Source organism: Xenopus laevis, chromosome 2S, assembly GCF_017654675.1.
Source record: "Xenopus laevis strain J_2021 chromosome 2S, Xenopus_laevis_v10.1, whole genome shotgun sequence".
NCBI classification, from domain to species: domain Eukaryota; kingdom Metazoa; phylum Chordata; class Amphibia; order Anura; family Pipidae; genus Xenopus; species Xenopus laevis.
The window spans coordinates 129425675-129444993 of NC_054374.1; the positions used below are offsets into that span (position 1 = coordinate 129425675).

The 19319-nt window shown below is 38.2% G+C and overlaps 1 protein-coding gene across 3 annotated transcripts in view; it reads right to left on the reverse strand.

Annotated features, from left to right (window-relative positions):
- Positions 1–19315, reverse strand: part of rab5b.S (RAB5B, member RAS oncogene family S homeolog) — a 36051-nt gene extending 16736 nt beyond the window's left edge. For 2 of the 3 annotated variants that reach the window (XM_041584387.1, XM_018250023.2), the window contains exons 1-4: positions 18382–19315; positions 4197–4461; positions 2795–2946; positions 2071–2193 (exon numbers count right to left, since the gene is read on the reverse strand). In XM_041584387.1, the coding sequence (XP_041440321.1) occupies positions 2071–2193; positions 2795–2946; positions 4197–4359 (438 nt within the window). In that variant the 5' untranslated portion in view covers positions 4360–4461; positions 18382–19315. Of the gene's footprint in view, positions 1–2070; positions 2194–2794; positions 2947–4196; positions 4462–16023; positions 16122–18381 lie in introns of those variants that run through there. The other variant, XM_041584386.1, reaches the window with a different exon arrangement.
- Between the last annotated feature and the right edge of the window lie 4 nt (positions 19316–19319).

Genomic DNA, 19319 nt, shown 5'->3' on the forward strand with positions numbered 1-19319 from the left:
TTTTAAATAAAGCATTAAAAATAGTTAACACTGCAGTGGAACGAGAGGGTGTTTGAATTGGTACAATAGTTGCTATTATTCCACAGATCCTGCTGAGAAATGTATCAACTAAATGTAGCAAATTGTAACAGTTCAGATACTCCTGGATCACTAAACTGATAACTGATCACTTTGGTTGGGGAAACATGTTTTTTTTTTGGCCAACAGGTGCCCTTTATTTTATAGTTTTATTTTATAGCTCTTTATTGTTTACCAATTGTTAATAGACAAGGACATTTGGAGCACCTGGCCCTTAGCAGTAGCTGAGTAACAGAATAACCTGTGCTGGTGTTTTTTTTTTAAGGGTTTATAGGAAAATAAATGTAAAAGCAAGTGACAAATAGGGCCTATTTTCAGTTTAAAATTATCTCTTCAGCAATCACATTTTGAGGTCAGTAAAGCTTTATAGCAAGCAGGGTTTTATAGCCACCAATAAACTGCAAGTAAGAAGATAAAATGGATATTATTATTACCAATATACATAGGAGTGTAAATGTAAGTGTGCTTTGAATTCTTAAAAAAGAAAAAGCTTTGCCCTTAAAGGGATTCTGTCATGTTTTTATTTCTAGATTACACTGTTTACATGTCAAATAATTCACTAACCCATAACCTAACCCAACAAGTGTATTTTTATTTAGTTGTAATATTGGTGTGCAGGCACCATGTGATTTCAGAAAGAGCCAGCACTTTAGGATGGAACTGCTTTCTGGCAGGTTGTTGTTTCTCCTACTCAATGTAACTGAAGGTGTCTCAGTGGGACATGGATTTTAACTGTTGAGTGCTATTCTTATAACTACCAGGGAGCTGTTATCTGGTTACTGATCTGGGCTGATGGTGGGGGGGGGTGATATCATTCCAACTTGCAGTGCAGCAGTAAAGAGTGACTGAAGTTTATCAGAGCACAAGTCACATGACTGGGGCACCTGGGAAACTAACAACATGTCTAGCCCTATGTCAGATTTCAAAATTAAAAATAAAAACATCGGTTTATCTTTTGAAAACCTGATTTCAGTGCAAAAATCTGCTGGAGCAGCACTATTAACTGATGCATTTTTAGAAAGAAAAAAAAACACATTTTCCCATGACATTAAGGAATACCAGGCATTTTCCCTACAAGTGATTTTAATGGCAACCACATGTCAATTGTGTACATGTAGATATTGACCATAAAATGCCTACAGAGAAAATGCTTGGCATGCCATAAGCATCCAGTTGCAGCCCTTAAGGTGAGCCAAGACGTACAAAAAAAAAAAGGGCATTATCTGCTGTTTATAATTCTTTCAGGTTCTTATATTAACTCTTGACTGGGAGTTACCAGATAGTCCACCCACACTTGCCAGACAATGTGCCAGTCAACAGACAAGCTAAGTTCCTCGAAGCCTGGGAAACATGGAATCTCTATAGACATCCTGGTAATCCACTTTCTGGAGTGCATTCTATTAAACATAAGGTTCATGCCTTTCACTTAGCTCCCATCATTTTTTTAGCTTTTCATTATACTCCTGAGGGCCTGAGCTCAGTTATTGCGAAGACCCTTTACTATACAGTTCTCTTTTTCAACTGGTTTTGGTTCAGCTCTCTGGAAATTTCATTTTTATTCATTTTATTTTACTCATGGAAGCAACTGGGCAAGCTGCTTAATGTAGTGAAAATGAGTGATTCGCTGACGAATATAAAAACACCTTAAAAATGGTGTGGTTTGATAGTTTGAAGATGTAAAACCACATAAGTCTTGATTTTACCATATACAGTATGCAGGTTTGAGTATGTATGCTGTTTTGCTAATCATATATCATATCCTTAGGGTTGGCCAGGTGAGTTCTGCCTGGAGTGGAAAGTGACTGGTTATGTTGGAATCACTGCTCAGCCTTTAGGAGGGACTGACTCAGTTTTTGTGCTAAGTATCAATAAATCACTTATCTGTTTAGTCTAAATGTATGAGTGGTCAGTTTCAATCAATCAATCAATACAGAACCCCAAAGAACCCTTCACATTACACCTTACTTACAGTTTGTGATAACCAAAACTTACTTCATACTCCACCATTCGTTTACTAGTGAGGTCAGCCTTGTTCCCTGACAAAGCTATCACAATGTTAGGACTGGCTTGCCTCTGGAGCTCTTTCACCCAAGTCTTGGCTCTGGCAAATGTTTCCTGCAGGATACAAAATAAAATGAATAAACCCAAAATGCATCTCCGGAGATGTCTTTAAATTACGAATGTGAAGGAAAAGTGCTACTTCAGTGGCAAATGCAAAACACAAACTGTCATATGTACAGTGCTGGATGCATTCGGAGCTCTGTAACTGTTTTGCCAAGCAGATTAGAATGAAAATGCAGCTCAGTCAGATTCCACTCTGCACTTGTGATTTAAATATACATTACTAATAAGTTAACTATTTTCAGATCTTTTCAGCATCTGTATTTGAGCAGTTATGTGCTCTACTCACAAACTGAATGTGCCCTCGGGGTAAACTACTTGTATATGAATATAACTATTTTATACATTGCTGTATACTCATTGCTAGACATTTTTACAATACAGTAATCATGCAAACAATGCAATAAATAAAAATGAATATACACAGTAATAATTTAAGCAGCACAAGGAGAAGAAGGTCCCCGCCCCTTAGAGCAAGTGTATATACTAAAAAAATAATTTACAGAACCAGGTACTCCTATGCCTTCAGAAGCAAGTAACCATTCAGCCAATCAGGGCTATAGAAAAGGCCTTTACTTAAAACGTGGTCCGTTACCTGGTTTGTGATATCATACACCACAATGGCAGCCTGTGCTCCCCGGTAATACATCGGTGCCAAACTGTGGTATCTCTCTTGTCCTGCTGTATCCCAGATTTCAAATTTTACAGTTGTGTCATCCAGGCAGACAGACTGTGTGAGAAATGCCGCTGTGAAGAAGATTCAAGGAAACAAATGAACAAATCCTTTCTCCAGTCACCCGGAGCCCAGCCCTCAGCACTTACTAATATGAATCTGCACTAAGGAATCCCATATTATTAAAACCTACAGCTGGTTCACTTCAACAGCGAAGAATTCAGCTGAATCTTATGGAGTATTGAGGTTTGATAGAATATTGAACCAAAATTCTGGACTGCCATAGCTTTTGGCAAAATATAATTACTTTAAGTCTGCCAAAGGAAAATGACCATCAAAGCCTTTTATTGTTATATTGGTTTAAAAATTAACTTAATGCATAGAACTATTTGGGGTAAAAAAATAAAAATTTTGCAGGACAACTTTTGTTTTAGAAATAGAAACACTAAAGGAGCATATTTAGCAAAACTGCAAATAAAACCAGATACACCTTTAAGGGAAGCTAGGGAATACTTTTCTAAGGAAATATATTATATAACTGGCAAATACAAGCTTACGTGGTTAATTTTTTTTTCTATCTTGGCTTTAACTTCATTTACTGTCTTTGATTTTTAAAATGCCATAAAATGTGAGATAAAACAGTGTCATTGCACTTCACTATCCCATGTTTTAGCTGGAACACATCCACAAGCAAAGCAATAAAAAAAACAACTCAACCGATTTATTATCAGAATAAAGATATGCCTGTTTAAGAAAAATCAATAACAATTTTTTTTAACTTAAAAAATTCAAATATACCTACAGCATTCTGAGCCTCGTGCTATATCAGTATAAAACCACAATATAGTTATCTTAGGTTGTTATAAAATTGAGTGTTGCTATTTTACATTTGTAACTATTGACTATTGCTTTGAAAATAACACGCACTGCAAAGAATTAGACTGGAGTTTAATCAGTCTAGTCTGGGGTTTATCAGTGGTTCATCGGTAAGTTAAATGCCTCATACTGCAGACTTGACAACAGCTACTCAGGAAAGATACAGTCTTGTGTGGGATGTTTTGCATTTATTTATCGAACTATGGATGGTATCTAAAAGGGGGGTATGGGCATAGGATCTATTATCTAGAGTGCTTGGGACTTAAGGCTTTTCAGATAAGGAATCCCAATTGTGCATGACCCAACTTCACAGTATCAGTATCCCCTCTGCATTGCCATCATCAGAGTCCTCAACCCATACAAATCCAGCAGAGCCAAGTGTCCATATACCTACTGCACATCACTGCTATTGTTATGTTTAAATTCGTTTCATGGACTATGTACTTACCACCAATGGTACTTTCCTGAAACTCATGAAACTGCCCCTTCACGAAACGCAATACAAGGCTCGACTTTCCTACTGCTGATTCACCTAGAAGTACCAATTTAAATTGGCATATTTTACTGGCTTGAGACTGACCATTTGGCCTTGCAGGTCCTCTCCCGGCCATGTCCTAGACTGCGAAAAAAATGAATGACTCCAGAGGATGGAAGATTCTGGACAATCACTGGGTGGGCTGAGGACAGGCAGCAGATTCAAGCAAAAGCAGAATCTAAAAAATAAGAATATTAGCATTTTTAGCATGATCAACCAACAAGTTATGTATACAGTAATACTAACACCAGTATAGTATTGGGAGTAAGGGAAACAAAGAGTGGAAAACAGAACACAAAATGTAGTCATAGTCAACAGAAGACTAAAGGACAGAAGAGAAAGCAGCCAAAAAAAACATGGATAGGGAAAAAAAAATAAAGCACAAGGAAATAGCAGCATTCTCTTAGTATAATTTAAAATACTAGATCATTAGGATTAAGGTGGCCATAAGATTAAGATTTTTTCAACCAATTTTCGTGCAATCTGAGAAATGCGACAAATTATTGTAGGTTAGTAGACACTGAGCATCGTGCATCTAATGATTTTCGTCCGAAATCGGTTAGAAAATTGACCTCTCAGGTTAGAATATTTTTTTGTTTTTTTTTTATAATGTCTTTATTTGCACCGACAAAAACATATTGATAAACAAGATTGAATGCAATATAATGTTATACTTTTACATAGGGTTACAAATATAAAGGAAGTTGGCCTACACACAAGGTTTACCCCCGGCCTATTCCCACATTTCTAGATACAAATAACAGGCTGAGACACCCTATCTATAATAATAGATATCCTCTTTACCTTCCCACAGGGTTACCTCTACCTGTGTCTAAGGAATATTGTGCTACTTGAACTGTTCCCATTTCATTACGTTTAAGTTCTCATCATTATTGGGTTTCTCCCTGCCTATTTCTCAGACATGTACCATGTGGTGAAACAAAAAATATAGGAAATTTCCTGCTGACGTGTGTGAGATAATGTTTGTATATACCTTGACCAAGAAGGCTGTAACTTGGCATTCTCTGTTTAGAGAGGCCTCCAGCCAGTCCATGTGATAGACAAGATCTAGCTTTGTAATCATCATGTCAAGCAGGCCTGGACTGGGAGTCAAAATAGGCCCTGCCATTCCAAGTACACAGAGGCCCAAACAGCCCCCTACCAGCCCACTATATGGTAACATTCTATGGAACCATACAGCAGCCCCTCTGGCATTTGCCAGAACCCACAGATTGCCAGTCCGGGCCTGATGTCAAGTGGTGGAGGATGGTCTGTTATGCAACAGTGTAATATAGCTTTACTGCCGACTGCAGAAATTATATTTGCCAGATTCTTGTCTGGCTTTGAAATATTTGATGTGTCTCCAAAAATTGCACATAGAGGTGTAAGAGGGATCTGGATATGTATTGTATGTTTACAATAAGAAATGATCCTCTCCCAGAATTGTTTAATTACTGAGCAGGACCATAGACAATGATGGATGTCTGCTTTAGGGGCTTGGCACATGTATCACAGTCAGACCATCCCACCAGTTTTCTCAATTCTGGTGAGAAATACCCCCTATGTAGAATATTTAGGAACATAACTTGGAAGTGGCTTGAGGTGAGAAATGAAGTAGATTTTAAATGTAGGTTGAATATCTTTTCTCGTGTAAGTTCTGGAATTTGATGTAACCATTTTCCTACACCTCTTTAAAACGATTGTTTCAGGTCCGACGAAAAATCTTAACATCTATGGCCACCTTTACAGTAAGATTGCAGCAATTGGTTCATTAGCATACCACGTGGTTGCAGAGAAAAAAAAGCAGTCTGCATCCAAACGGACATCTACTTAGTTTTGCAACAAATTTAAACGGAGAACATGCTGATTAAGCACTGCTAGGGATCCCCTTTTTATCACCAGATACATGAAATCCATCATGAGTTCAGATGCAAGCCACATGGCTGCTTTGAGAACAAGAACAGTCTACAAAGTTCTTACAGCATGTGAATGTGGAAAGCCTATTTAGAAGTGGTTCTAACATTTGGTACCCCCAGTAATTATAGTTTTACTTCTCATTTTTAACATATTAGAAAGTCAGTTTTCCAAAATATCCTGGGGATCTACGATTTACGGTGCTTATTTGTTAGCAATACTGACAGGATTCCTATCATTGTTAGAATAGTTTGATCGTGTCCATTGTGTAACCCTGGGCAGCGGCTGTAGAACGTTTACAAAAAAGAACGATGTTTGTAAGGCTAATGGCACATGGGGCTTTTTGACGGCGGGATAGGCACATGGTGAAGTTCAGCCCCAATCTGCCAACAAAGGTTGTGCCTTCAGGCCAAACCCGCCCAACCTGCGAGTTTTGGGCTGGCTGACCTGTACATCACGAATTGCAGTCGCTAAAGGAAAGGACTTTGCATTTAGAAGGAAAGAATTATGGTACAAAGTCAGGAACAGAGAGTTTGTTATATGATTACAAGTGGCCAGTAATATCAGTAGGATATGCTCTACAAGGGCAGAACAGTGGTATAGGAGATTTTGTTGCTACTGACCTGCTACTGCAGTGCTCAATGTTTGATGTACAAGCACAACAGATGGTATGTACTGAAGCAACAAGCACAATGAAAATGTGTAAAAATGAAAACAAAATGCACAATCTTGGTGCTTACGTTCCTATACATTTGTAAAGGAAAAATGATGCGTATTGGAGTTATTTTATTTTACCAACATATATGAAATTCCCTCATATGCCTTTTTCATGATGGTGCTGGTAAAATAAACACAGCAAGGGGTGAAGTGCATATTGGCGATATCATTTGTAGCTAATGCCTGGGTACTGGGTGAGAAATGGTACAATGTCGCCTGCAGCTACTGGGTCACATCTGCTGTGCCAACGGGACAAAAATAGTCACTCTCTTTCTAACGGACAAGCAGGATGAGGTCATTAACACACAAAAAAACTCCCGCATTTTTTATAGAAATTAAGACAAGAAACACATTGGGTCACATTTTTGATTTAAGCCACGACTGCAGTGGGGGAGAAAATATTCGCAAATTGAAAGTACAGGTATGGGATCAGTTATCTGGAAACCCGTTATCTAGAAAGCTCCAAATTACAGAATGGTTGTCTCGCATAGACTCTATTTTAGCCAAATAATACACATTTTTAACATTGATTTCCTTTTTCTCTGTAATAAAACAGTACCTTTTACTTGATCCAAACTAAGATACAGGTATGGGACCTATTATCCAGAATGCTGGGGACCTGGGGATTTCTGGATAACGGGTCTTTCTGTAATTTGGATCTTCACACTTTAAGACTACTAGAAAATCATGTAAAAATTAAATAAACCCAATGGGCTGGTTTTGCTTCCAATAGTGGCCCTTTAATACACTGGTTTGGGATAATATTGAAATGTCCCTTTTTAGAGAACATAGACCACAAAGTTATTTTCAAAAACAAAGAAACACAAATGCTTTCTCAATAAAAAGGCAAATATGCAGGTCTGTAGTCACATGTATAAATACTGTACATGACAAACTATATAAAGGATTCAGAAGGATCCAGTTTGCAGCCAGAGGAGATAAAATGACAGAGTATAAGTTAAATGGCAAAGGAGTTCACACAATTAACTTGAAAAATGCAGAAATCATGCTATAAAGCAACTGCAAAAGATGGAAGAATTCCTCAAACATACTGTTAATGGCAAGGGCTAATATACTGTTTAAATATCACACCGATGAAATATCACTTTGAGAACAATGCCAAACAATTTACTTCTCATTTAACTACACTCTATTACTAGCTGCATTTCTAAAAGAATACACAACACTATGCCACATATAGAGTTAACCTGCTGACTTCAAGAGATCTGAAATTTGACTCATTTATAAATGACAGGGTAACGTGTAACATCAAGTACACAGCACCCTATTCTTTTTTTTTTCTACATACCCTGGTTGTTACAACCCAATGTACAGCAAGTTGCACTTTTAGAGTGGAGCGTAAGGAGCTTCACCTCACCAGAAATCAGTGCTGCATGGAATATTCCCCTGGAGCACCCTAGTGTCATGCAAATGCATTAGCCCAATAATGAGCTGCTATTTTAGCGATATATATTTATGCTATATTGTACCAGCTTAATGCAACAATTTATATCGTAGGTGTCTACAAACTATTTTTGTTTAGTCTTGGCGGCATTAGTATGGTAGGTCAGTGCTCACGTCTTATATATTTTTTACAAATATGTAGGTGCATAAGAATACTTGTAGATAATGTATACATTGACGTTTTACATGTTCTCCAGCTAAAAATAAAATAAAAAAGTGCCTGCATGCAATAAAAGAATGCATTCTAGTAGAGATTAATAAGGCAAGAGTGCCAACTAGTGGCCACATTTATCGTATGTCTTTATATATGCGACGTTTAGAAACTTTTACAAGCTGTCACTCAATCTCGTCTCTGTGTAAACTCATGAAGGCAAAATTTTTGTATGCATGTAAAATAAAACCTAAGGGAACAGGACACAGGGAAACGTCCAGCAGTGGCAATAATTGCCTGACAAGCAAATGCACCGTCACAGAGATAAATGGGGGCGATTTCAATCAGGTGACCATATGCTGGAAGAGAGCAGAGCCCTTTTCATGCTCTGTATTGATTAGAATTTGTAGGTTTCATATACTATATGTACCTTTCTACTCTACAGCACTGTGCAATAAATTGCATTTTATAAATGTTTGCTAAAAACGTAATAACAAGAATACCAGAAATCAATGGATTTCTAGACCAATACAGTAGCCAAACTCTGCTATGGGAGTTCAGTGGCTAGATCTGATTAGCAAATCTGTGTTTTTGTTGGGTTTTAAGGGATTTAAGGAGTATTCTGTTAGCAGATTAACTAAGCTTGCAATCAGAAATGAATAAAGCACAATTCATCTTAATTTAATGAACACAATCATCAAGCTCCAATGAGAATACTGCTGCTTTAAACAGGCCCTTAGTAGCGGATCAGGAAAAGCTCAACCACCACATACCTTGAAAATGACACCCAACCTTAACCTGCAAAATGTTGTCATTACAGCACCCACACCCAACCAGTACCCATGTCTTATTGCCCTGTACACTATTTCTGTGCATGCCTCTGGTTCTAAGACAGGGAATCTTGTGGGGGCAGTGGAGGAGGGTACTTCCGACCTGCCCCAACCCACAATGGTTAACCAAATTTTCAACCCTAACCCAAGGGTCACCACGAGTTTCAGGTCAACCACACATATCACTAGCCCTTAGAGGTTGGCCTTAGAATTAAAGGATCAGTGTTGTGTGTGTGTTTTGTCTGCCTCTAGTTTCTTTTCTTTCTATTTATTAATCTATAATTCCATCTATTTGTTCCCATACAGAAGTAGGTAATGACCATGAAATAGGCCGAATGGTTAGAAGCAGGAAGACCCACTGACACTTGGGCCCACAGGGAGTTTTCTTGGTATCCTGGTGGGCCAGTTTGACACTTGGTCCTCCAAAACGATGGAAACTGGACTTGAGTAAAAGGATATGTCCATATTTTGCAAAGCTATATCAGTAGGGTAAGACTTTGCAAAATAAACATTTTTCCAAAAATGATCATTTTAAAAGGGGCTTTATTGGACTTTGGGCTTTAAATTATAAAATTATAACTTATTTTTCCTATAATAGTTTATTCATGAAATGGACAACTTTTCGTAAGTCTATAGGAATTGGCTAAGGTATGAAAAGAAACAGAAAGAAAATAAACCGTATTGTATAGGTGCATTCTAAAATACACTAGGTACAGGCCCGGATTTGTGGAAAGGTCACCTAGGCCCGGGCCTAGGGCGGCAGGATTTTAGGGGGGTGGCATGCTGCCCAACCACGCTCACATTGGTTCAAAAACACTGGGGATGCGCTGGAGGTACAATAATTTTTTAAATCTCCTGTGCACCAATCCCCATTGCTCCAGTCCAGATGATGAAAATTTGCACGAATAAAGGGGACGGGACACGGGCGACGAACAGAAGTGGGCCTAGGGGTGCCCAATATGTAAATCCGGCCCTGACTAGGTACATCACAGAACTGCAGCACACAGATGTAGGTTACAGATTTATTAATTACTGTAGTTGCTCTGCCTTTGGTTCATTTTCGTTTACAGCTATACTTCTACTAAAACCAATTTATTTTGAACAGTAACTTGCTATAACTACATGGCTTCATAGTGATTTATTTATATGAACTAAATTAGAGTTTCTGAAACAAACACACAGTTTTCAGCTGTGCATCTGATTTAAATACGGGTATGGGATCTGTAATCCAGAAAGAGCCAAATGAAGGAACGTTTGTTAAAAATAATTTCCTTTTTCTCCATAATCATAAAACAGAAGCTTGGACTTGATCCAAACTAAGGTATAACTAATCCTTCTTGGAGGCAACAAATCCTACTGGGTTTATTTAATGTTTAATTTTTTTTTTTTTTAGTAGACACATTATGGAAAGATACCTGTACTTACAAAAAACATTTGTGCTATTGCCCCATTCGATTTTAATACTTGTAGTATCACATTGCACCACAACTTACCATCTAGAATCTTAAGCAAACACCTTTTTGATTCATTATTTTAAAACAACATATTTTGGGAATTACAGCTGGGCTGCTGTCTGTTTGTTTTTCCATTTGGAAATGCACAGTATCCCTAAATGCTGTGAAGTGAATTGGGCTAGGCAATCAGGTCCTGGAGACGACACCCCAATAGGTATAAAATGTCTCACATGCCTTTAATAATGCCAGTGAACAGCAACTTCTGCATCATAACATATTTGGGGCAATAATTTAGTTATGCATAGATTACTAATCAAATACATAAATTTTATTATGAAATGAAAACCTATGAATATAGCATATCTATTGGGTTTTATTCTCCACTATGCTTTTTGCAAAACAGGGTACTTATTAGTATGAACAGGTTAAATTATATTTCCATTAAAGGAATAAATACAAACACACCTAGATTTCAATTTTTTTTAAAAAAAAAAAATAGAACACATCATGGAGAAATAAAAACACTGCTTTACTAGTTACAGGTGGTTCCAGTGAAATGAAAGACTATAATCGCTGAGAAGGTACCAGCAGAAGTGTGTCCTGCTATGCACTGGATATCACTGAGCCTTTCTCTCCTCTGAAATCAATTCTTAAGAAATCAAGATATACATGGGGATTACTGTGAGCCTCTTGGAACTGGTACCACCAGGGTCTACAGCTCAGCCAAACAATGGGCTTTAAGTTCCATACCATATCAAATAGTGTATATTTCAAATGAATGTGCTGTTGCTTATAGTGCATTTCATTAAATAGAAAACATAGATAGACCTTCCAAGGTTAATAACGTAACAGTGATCACAAACAGGGCATAATGGTGGTGTGTTGCTTTGTTGACATGACTTAAGCCAAAAGCTTTGACATATTGAAATAGGCATTAACGTGTTTGTGCACCTTCCAAAGACTTTTTTCAGTCGAGTTGTTTTCAGATCGTTCATCATAAACACAGACCTTTTTTTCAACTGCTTTCCAGTTTTTACAGTTTTCTCAAAATTGAAGTTTAAAGTTTAATGTTCCTGTCTGTAGTGTCTCAGTCTGGCAGCTCAGTGATCCAGGTGCAGATTCTGAACTGTTACAATTTGCTACATTTAGTTGGTACATTTCTCAGTAGCATCTGCGGGATATTAGGAACTATTTTATAAAGTATAACAGCTGCCTTAATGAAACTCAGGGATTCTGCTTAGCAGGGACAAATATAAATTTATCAAATAAATATATCAATTTAATTACAGAGTCGGAGACCCCTCACCCCCAGGGTTGCTTTAGAAGATGAAAAATTGAAAACTGCTCAGTAACATTTCCCCTAAATCCATGGGAATTATTGCATAACCTTTCACTAACACAGCTAAATAAACAAGCCGGACACCTGGTTAAACACATACTTACGGCAGCAAAATGGAGCTTAGCTATAGATTGGTTGTCCCCAGATATACCCTGGCAACAGACTTTAAACAAAATAAATACTATATGTACAATGGAACCGTTATCAGCACGTGTACAGGACAATATGGACAAATTTGTTGAAATTTGCTCCTCATGGCAGAACTATGTGGTTGAGAGACAACGTCATTTGCAGTAATACTGATGGTAAACTTGGGCTCTAAACAAAAAAAGTATGTTAAACATATATTATGCTGAGCGGGGGTTCCATTTTTGCCTGTTCTTACTTTCCTTTCCTTATTCTGAGTGCTTTTTATTTTTTTTACCTGGTTCCTTAACGATGCATAACGTGATGACGCATTTTGAATCATTGTATACAAAACACATGGAAGCAAACAGTATATGCGTAAAATGTACAATTGTTTATTATGTCGAACCAGAAATATATAAAAAATATTTAGAGTGAAAAAGAAAAAAAAAAGTGAAAAATCAAATGTTAAACTTTAATAATAGAAAAACAGTAAAAAAAAAAAAGAAAAAAAAAAAAGAAAATAGAAAGTAATTGGACAAAGATTTATTTCTGGTGAACCAACTGAACTAAAAAAAATGTTGGAAGGTGAACCAGCTTCACTTTTAACCAGAGAGACAAATGCATATTTTACCAATGCAGAGTTTTCCTTTGTGTCCATAAAGGTATTGGCCATACTGAATTTAGAATCTGATTTGAAATAAAGTCCCATTAAGTCTGTGACCTTATAAGCTGCCTAACGTCCCACAAAACCTTTCCACTTATTGGGATAGTCCTCTTACAAAAAGCCAGAAACTGTCATGGCCCTAAGATCAGTGGTGTGGTACCTCATCATTCAGGGTATGGCCAGCCAACAGGGTAACACAGCAAAATACCCAATGGCCCATACACAGAAATACAATAAAACATAACCTAACTATAAAACCTCAAAGCTTGTGCAAATTTAATAAACCTATATCCAGCACTAAGTTTATTGTTCCTTTAAACAAAAATATAGGTTACTCAAAAATAATAATACAGTGTACTTCCTTTAAAATGTTTGCTCATTCAGCATACTGAATAAACGACTCTGTATATTTTCATGTGACTAGAATAGCCAAAGCTGAGCTATTCAAGAATCAGCTTGTTATAGATTTTGTTACTAAACCGAATACCTATACTATTGGGCAAAGCCGAATGAATGCATGTAACAGCAATGGAAATGACAACAAGGACTTGCTACAAGCAGCTTAGGACTTGTCACTAGTGTTGAGTGAATTTTTTCTCTGTGAAAGAGACGCCCATAGACCCCAATGGGTGAAAACAATTGTCTTGTGTCAAAAAACAAAAATTGTCGCCCATAAACTTCAATGCATTTAGCAAATTTTGGGATGTTTCACATATTTTCGGCGAAGCAAAAAGGGTCAGATTTGACCATCACTACTTGTCACCCAGAAATGTGAGAGTGCATATTATTTCCTATATGGCACAGATCCATATAGATGAGAAATGTGCTCATTGATCTTACATTATTTTCCATCATGGAAAAAATATATCATTAGTAGCTGAAAGGCTCTTACTGCTTCCATTACTTTTAAAAAGTATCTAGATATTTATTGTTATATTTTGCCTAGTAAAACGTGTGGAAAATCCTAGAAGTATGTATTTAAATATTTTTCTATAAACAATAGTGAATGACAGCATAAACATAAATATCCTTAAGTTCAGGCACAATGGCAGCCCCAATAACAGAACCAGGCTTCTTGTTTCAAATAACATCTTTTACATGACTTGACATACCAACATAAAATAAACAAATTCTTGAACTTGTCAGGCTAAGTAGGTCATACAAGTTAGTAAAAGGAAAAAATAATAATAAGTAAAAATCTGAATCAGGAGGTTGTTATGACCTATACATTTATCATACATATGGTTATGGCTGCACCTGTCTAGCAAGGTTTGTGGTTTTTTTTTGCTACTTTATTAAATTGTTAAGTAGTAATGTCTGGCCATTTAGGTCTGTTTATAGAGAAAATCTGCCCTAAGAAATCAAAATATCAGCCTTGTCCAAGTAATCTCATGAAAATATTTTGTTATGTAAATTAAATGACAGTTGAGGCTAGTTCAAGAACACTTGAGAAAGGGGTTGACCCCCCCGAAACGTTTTGTGGAGATATCAATAAATCAAAAGCAAGCACATTTTGCAGCGTGAGTGCCATCTGATTTCAATCATTTTGGGTCATATAGTATTAATTCATTGGACAGGGGACTGAGCTTTTATGTTTAGTTGAGGCAGGGACTTATATGGATGATGTTATGTAAAGTGATGCACATTATGTAGATTAACACCAAACAGTAACACCAAAAAATGAAAGTGTTTTAAAGGAATGACAATATAATTTACTGTTGCCCTCCACTCGTAAAACTTTTGTGTTTGCTACAGAAACACAACTATAGTTTATATAAACAAGCTGCTGTGTAGGCATGGGGGCAGCCACCCAAGCACAGGATATACAGTAGATAACCGATAAGATCGGAAGAGTCCCATTGTATACTGTTATCTGCTGTGTATCCTGTGCCTTTTCTCCTTTTACTGCTTTGAATGGCTGTCCTCACAAATACAAATCAGCTTGTTTATATGAACTATTGTAGAGTTTCTGAAGCAAACACATTTGTACCAGTGCAACAGGACATTATATTTTTAATTCTTTAAAACACTTTAATTTTTTGGTGTTATTGTTCCTTAAAGGCCTTTAACAGGTTGCCATGCAAAGGTTAATAAAAGATGCGGACTAAACAAATAGGACGGTTTCTTCATTTGTAAGTTACGCGTTCAGACATTCCAGTCAACGAATGGACATTTTTCTTTCTTTTAATATGTTTACTTCCACTGGTTTAGTTAATTTTTTTTATTTTCAATTTATTTTTGTCAGTCTCTTAAAATTGTATTCCGTTTTCAATCTCACTATGCCATCATATTGAATACATGTCTTTCTCCATCTGCATAATATTTGCTGTCATAATTTTATTACTTGTTTAATATGAAAATCAAATAAAACATTTTCAAAATAAATAAAAGATGCGGACTAAGCCCACTCACACTAAATTGGCAATTTACTGGCCCATATAGTGGCCCACCCTATGGACTGCCTAACAAATATCTGGCTGAACTTCTGCCACAAGCTGATGCGATTACCCAGGTCCCCATTATGATACGATTGGTGGCCCTGGGAGTGATTTGGTGCCCAAAGATCCTCCTCACCTTAGCGGGCAGATACTGTATTCTCACCATCTAGACACCCCCACCCATGTGTACTGTTATATGTCTAAGGTGGCAAGATGCATACAATTGAATTGATGAGGAAAGAGGTTTGCCTGGGAGGAATGAAACCATATTAATGTAGTACGATACAGATAAGAGTAGCGTCTCTATTTTTGCAGGTTCTTACCTTCCAAGCATTCAACATTAAATCTTAGCACTCAAAAATAGAAGAACCAAAAGCACAATTTAATTTCTCCCAAAATAATTTCTGTCCTTCAAATGCAATATCATAGTTTAAGACCAATGCTAAAAAAATCAGTTAGCAAGTTATTTTAAAAGTCTCCTGATGTCAGAATGTATTGAAATGTAAACTGTTTATTTATGCAACATTGCATAAGCTTATAAGATCAATATTAATTTGAAGATCCAGTTTAAGGAGAAAAAAAGGCATAACTGGTGGGGTGCCAAAATGTTAGCCACATCCCATTAATTATAACCACTTACCTGATACTCAGAGGCAGGTCTCCTGCTGAAAACTGCACCCCCCCCCCAAGGTCTACTGCAGAAGCTCTTCACTCTACTGCTCAAGTGTACCGCTGTAGAGATAATACAGAAAGAAGATGGCAACGTGGCAGGTGATTATAATCACTGGGAGGTGCCTAAAATTATGCCTTTCCTTCTCCTTTAATTTGAGCAAATCAAACAAAGGACAGCAAAATGGCACTCTCATTCCAGGTAACTGAAAAAAATATAGAGAAAGAGAAAAATTGCCAGTGCACGGTTTGCCTTTAAAAATAATTATTACAAAAAATGAGGTGTTAGTACCACATTTTGGCCAAAATATGTAAGCTCATGTGCCACGTCAAGGCCCCTCGTTATATGTATATATTCAGGAGCTCTAGTGAGAAAGCAGGGAGCTTTTATAAGCCCCAGTCAACTAGCATACACCTGTGAATAATTTCCTTCCTACACTACTTATTAGAATTCTAAGTGTGCAGTGCATTTAAAATCAAGTCCCCCAGCAGACAATGTGACTGGTTAATAAGACCATTGTGCACTTCCCTTTAACTCAGGAGCTATAGTGAAAAAACAAGGGGCTTTGAAGTCCCAGCCAACTGACATATTTCCAATGTATCTTTGATACAAGCATTTGGTCAATTAAGACTTAGTAAAGAGAAAAAAAGCAAAATCGTTTGTGGGCACAAAGTTATTAAACAGCCCTCAGTGAATATAAATACTTTCCTGACACCTCAAGCTGCCGCTCCTCTTTTTTTGGGCCTGGAAGATCAATTGTGCAATACAGAACTTTTTATGATTTTATTTTTTTGCTGTAAAAAAAAAAAACCCAGACAAAAACACGTGGTGCTAATTGCTGCCTGTGTTTTGTCACAGCTACAAAAAGTTTAAAAAATAAATACCCTGACACAGACAATGCTGGGAATTATCTCTGCTAATACACTCAAATCGCGAAATTGATCCAAAACACATAAGAAGGCCAGTAGCATTTAGAACTTTGCAACACTCTCTTAGCTGCGCACCTTGATTTTTATAGAAATAATTGGAGGGATTATTTAGGTTACTTTCATCTTGACATGAGCATTTTGATAAAATAGGGTTAGCCCTAAAAACTGGATTTATTCCAGTTCTTATGCATCACTCACATTCAAGGCCCTTAGGGCTTTAGCACACGGGCAGATTCGGGGAGATTTAGTCACCTGGCGACTAATTGCCTCTTCTGCTGGGCGACAATCTCCCCGACCTGTCTTCCGCCTGCTATAATGAGAAAACGCCAGCGCCAATGGACTCGCGACTCTTTGATTTCCGAAGTTGCCTCACGAAGCGCCGCGAGTGCATTGGCGCAGGCGTTTTGTCATTATAGCAGGCAGCAGGCAGGCAGTTCAGGGAGATTGTTGCCCCGTAGAAGAGGCGATTAGTCACCAGGCGACTAAACTCCCCGAATCTGCCCGTGTGCTAGCTCCCTTAACAATGAAGCCTTACATAGTTTGTAAACTCTAATTTGTATGGCCCTCTAATCCTATTGTACTCTGTAAACCCTTGTTTGTTATGCTGCATTTATTCACGGTTTACTATAACTAAGGTAAAGCACTGTGTATCTTGTCGGCGCTATATAAATAAATGATGATGACAGCAACCAGTGTTCCAGCACAGGACTGAGAATTAAAAAAGGCCCTGGAATTTCAGGTACACAGAGGCCCAAACAGCCCAATAAATGACTTTTTTTGGCATCCTATAGCAGCCCCTCTGGCATTTGCCACAACACACAGATTGCCAGTCCGGGCCTGTTCCAGCAAACACTTTCTAGTGGGGACACTGTTCTGACATACCTGATTGTAGCCCAGCTCTGGCATAACTGAAAATAAAATTATTTATAAACAATACAACAGTGTCCTGTGTGCAGTGCTGGGTGTTGTATTCCACGAGCAGGACCCAGAGGCTAGCAGGCCCGGACTGGCAATCTGTGGGTTCTGGCAAATGCCAGAGGGGCTGCTATAAGGTGCCATAGAAAGTCAGTATTTAGTGGGCTGGTGGGGGCTGTTTGGGCCTCTGTGTAACTGAAATGCCAGAGCCTATTTTAATTCTCAGTCCAGACCTGGAGGGTAGGCAGTGTTCCCGAGGAAGCTGCCCAGGGCTGACACACACACACACACACACTTCCTCTGCGCCACTCTCTCATACAGTGACTGACAGATGACTAACAGCAGAACTCCTTAGGGGTTGGCTAGGGTTGCCACCCGGACGGTATTTTACCGGCCTAGCCGGTAAAACAAGTATTGAGGCCGGTATTAAGATACCGGCAATTACATGGCCGGTAATTTTTTGCAGGGAGGAAAAGCCACTTACTTTTCAGCTGCTTCGCTGCTCCCTCCTCCCTGGCTGCTCCCTCCTCCTCCTCCCTCCCTGGCTGCTCCAAATTCCTCAGCTTGTCTCGTGTGATTATGACGATTTGTGTGGGCGGCGTCAGCGTGCAGTCTGCAGGGGGACTGGGGAGCCGAGTGTGTGTGGCCGACGGCTGTGCTGGCTCAGTTGGACTGCAGGAAACGAAGAATTGAGGAAACGGCACACAGAATTGAATGCAAAAGGGGATATACCCCTATAGGTTTATTGTGTCAAACAGCACAACGTTTCGGGGGCAGGCCCCTTCGTCAGGTGATATGATATCAGTTGGACTGCAGACACAATAACAAACACAGTACACAGAACATTATTGTGTGGAACAGCCTGGGAAACCAAGTGACTGTGTGGACAATGGGCGATTCTGGTCTGCCTGTGTTGGGCAGTAATTCTACCAAAGTGAATGGAGGACGTTGGTTACTGAAGCCTGCGCAAAAGTGAATGTCAGGCTGTCAGGAACTGGTGGGGAGTATGTAATTACGAATGGCAAATGCAGTTGTCATTAAGCTTTTTTTTATGCTTGCTGTAGAGAAATTCACATTGCTGTGGAGGAGCCTGCACATTGTTATGCCTTTTTATTAGCATTAATCAGCCATTGACACACAAGGTGCATTCTGCCTTTCTACTGGGAAATCTACCACTAGATTATAATTATGCCATAACTATGACTCCTAACAGCACTGTTACACTCCCACCCACAGTTATACTGATAGTTATACTGATACATTAGATAGGTATAAGAAGGGATTGGATGGTGTTTAGCAAGTGAGGGAATACAGGGTTATGGGAGATAGCTCATACAAGTTCATCCAGGAACTAGTCCCATTGCCATTCTGGGATTTTTCCCCCTCTGAAACAAATTAAAGAGGTTTCAAATGTGATTTTTT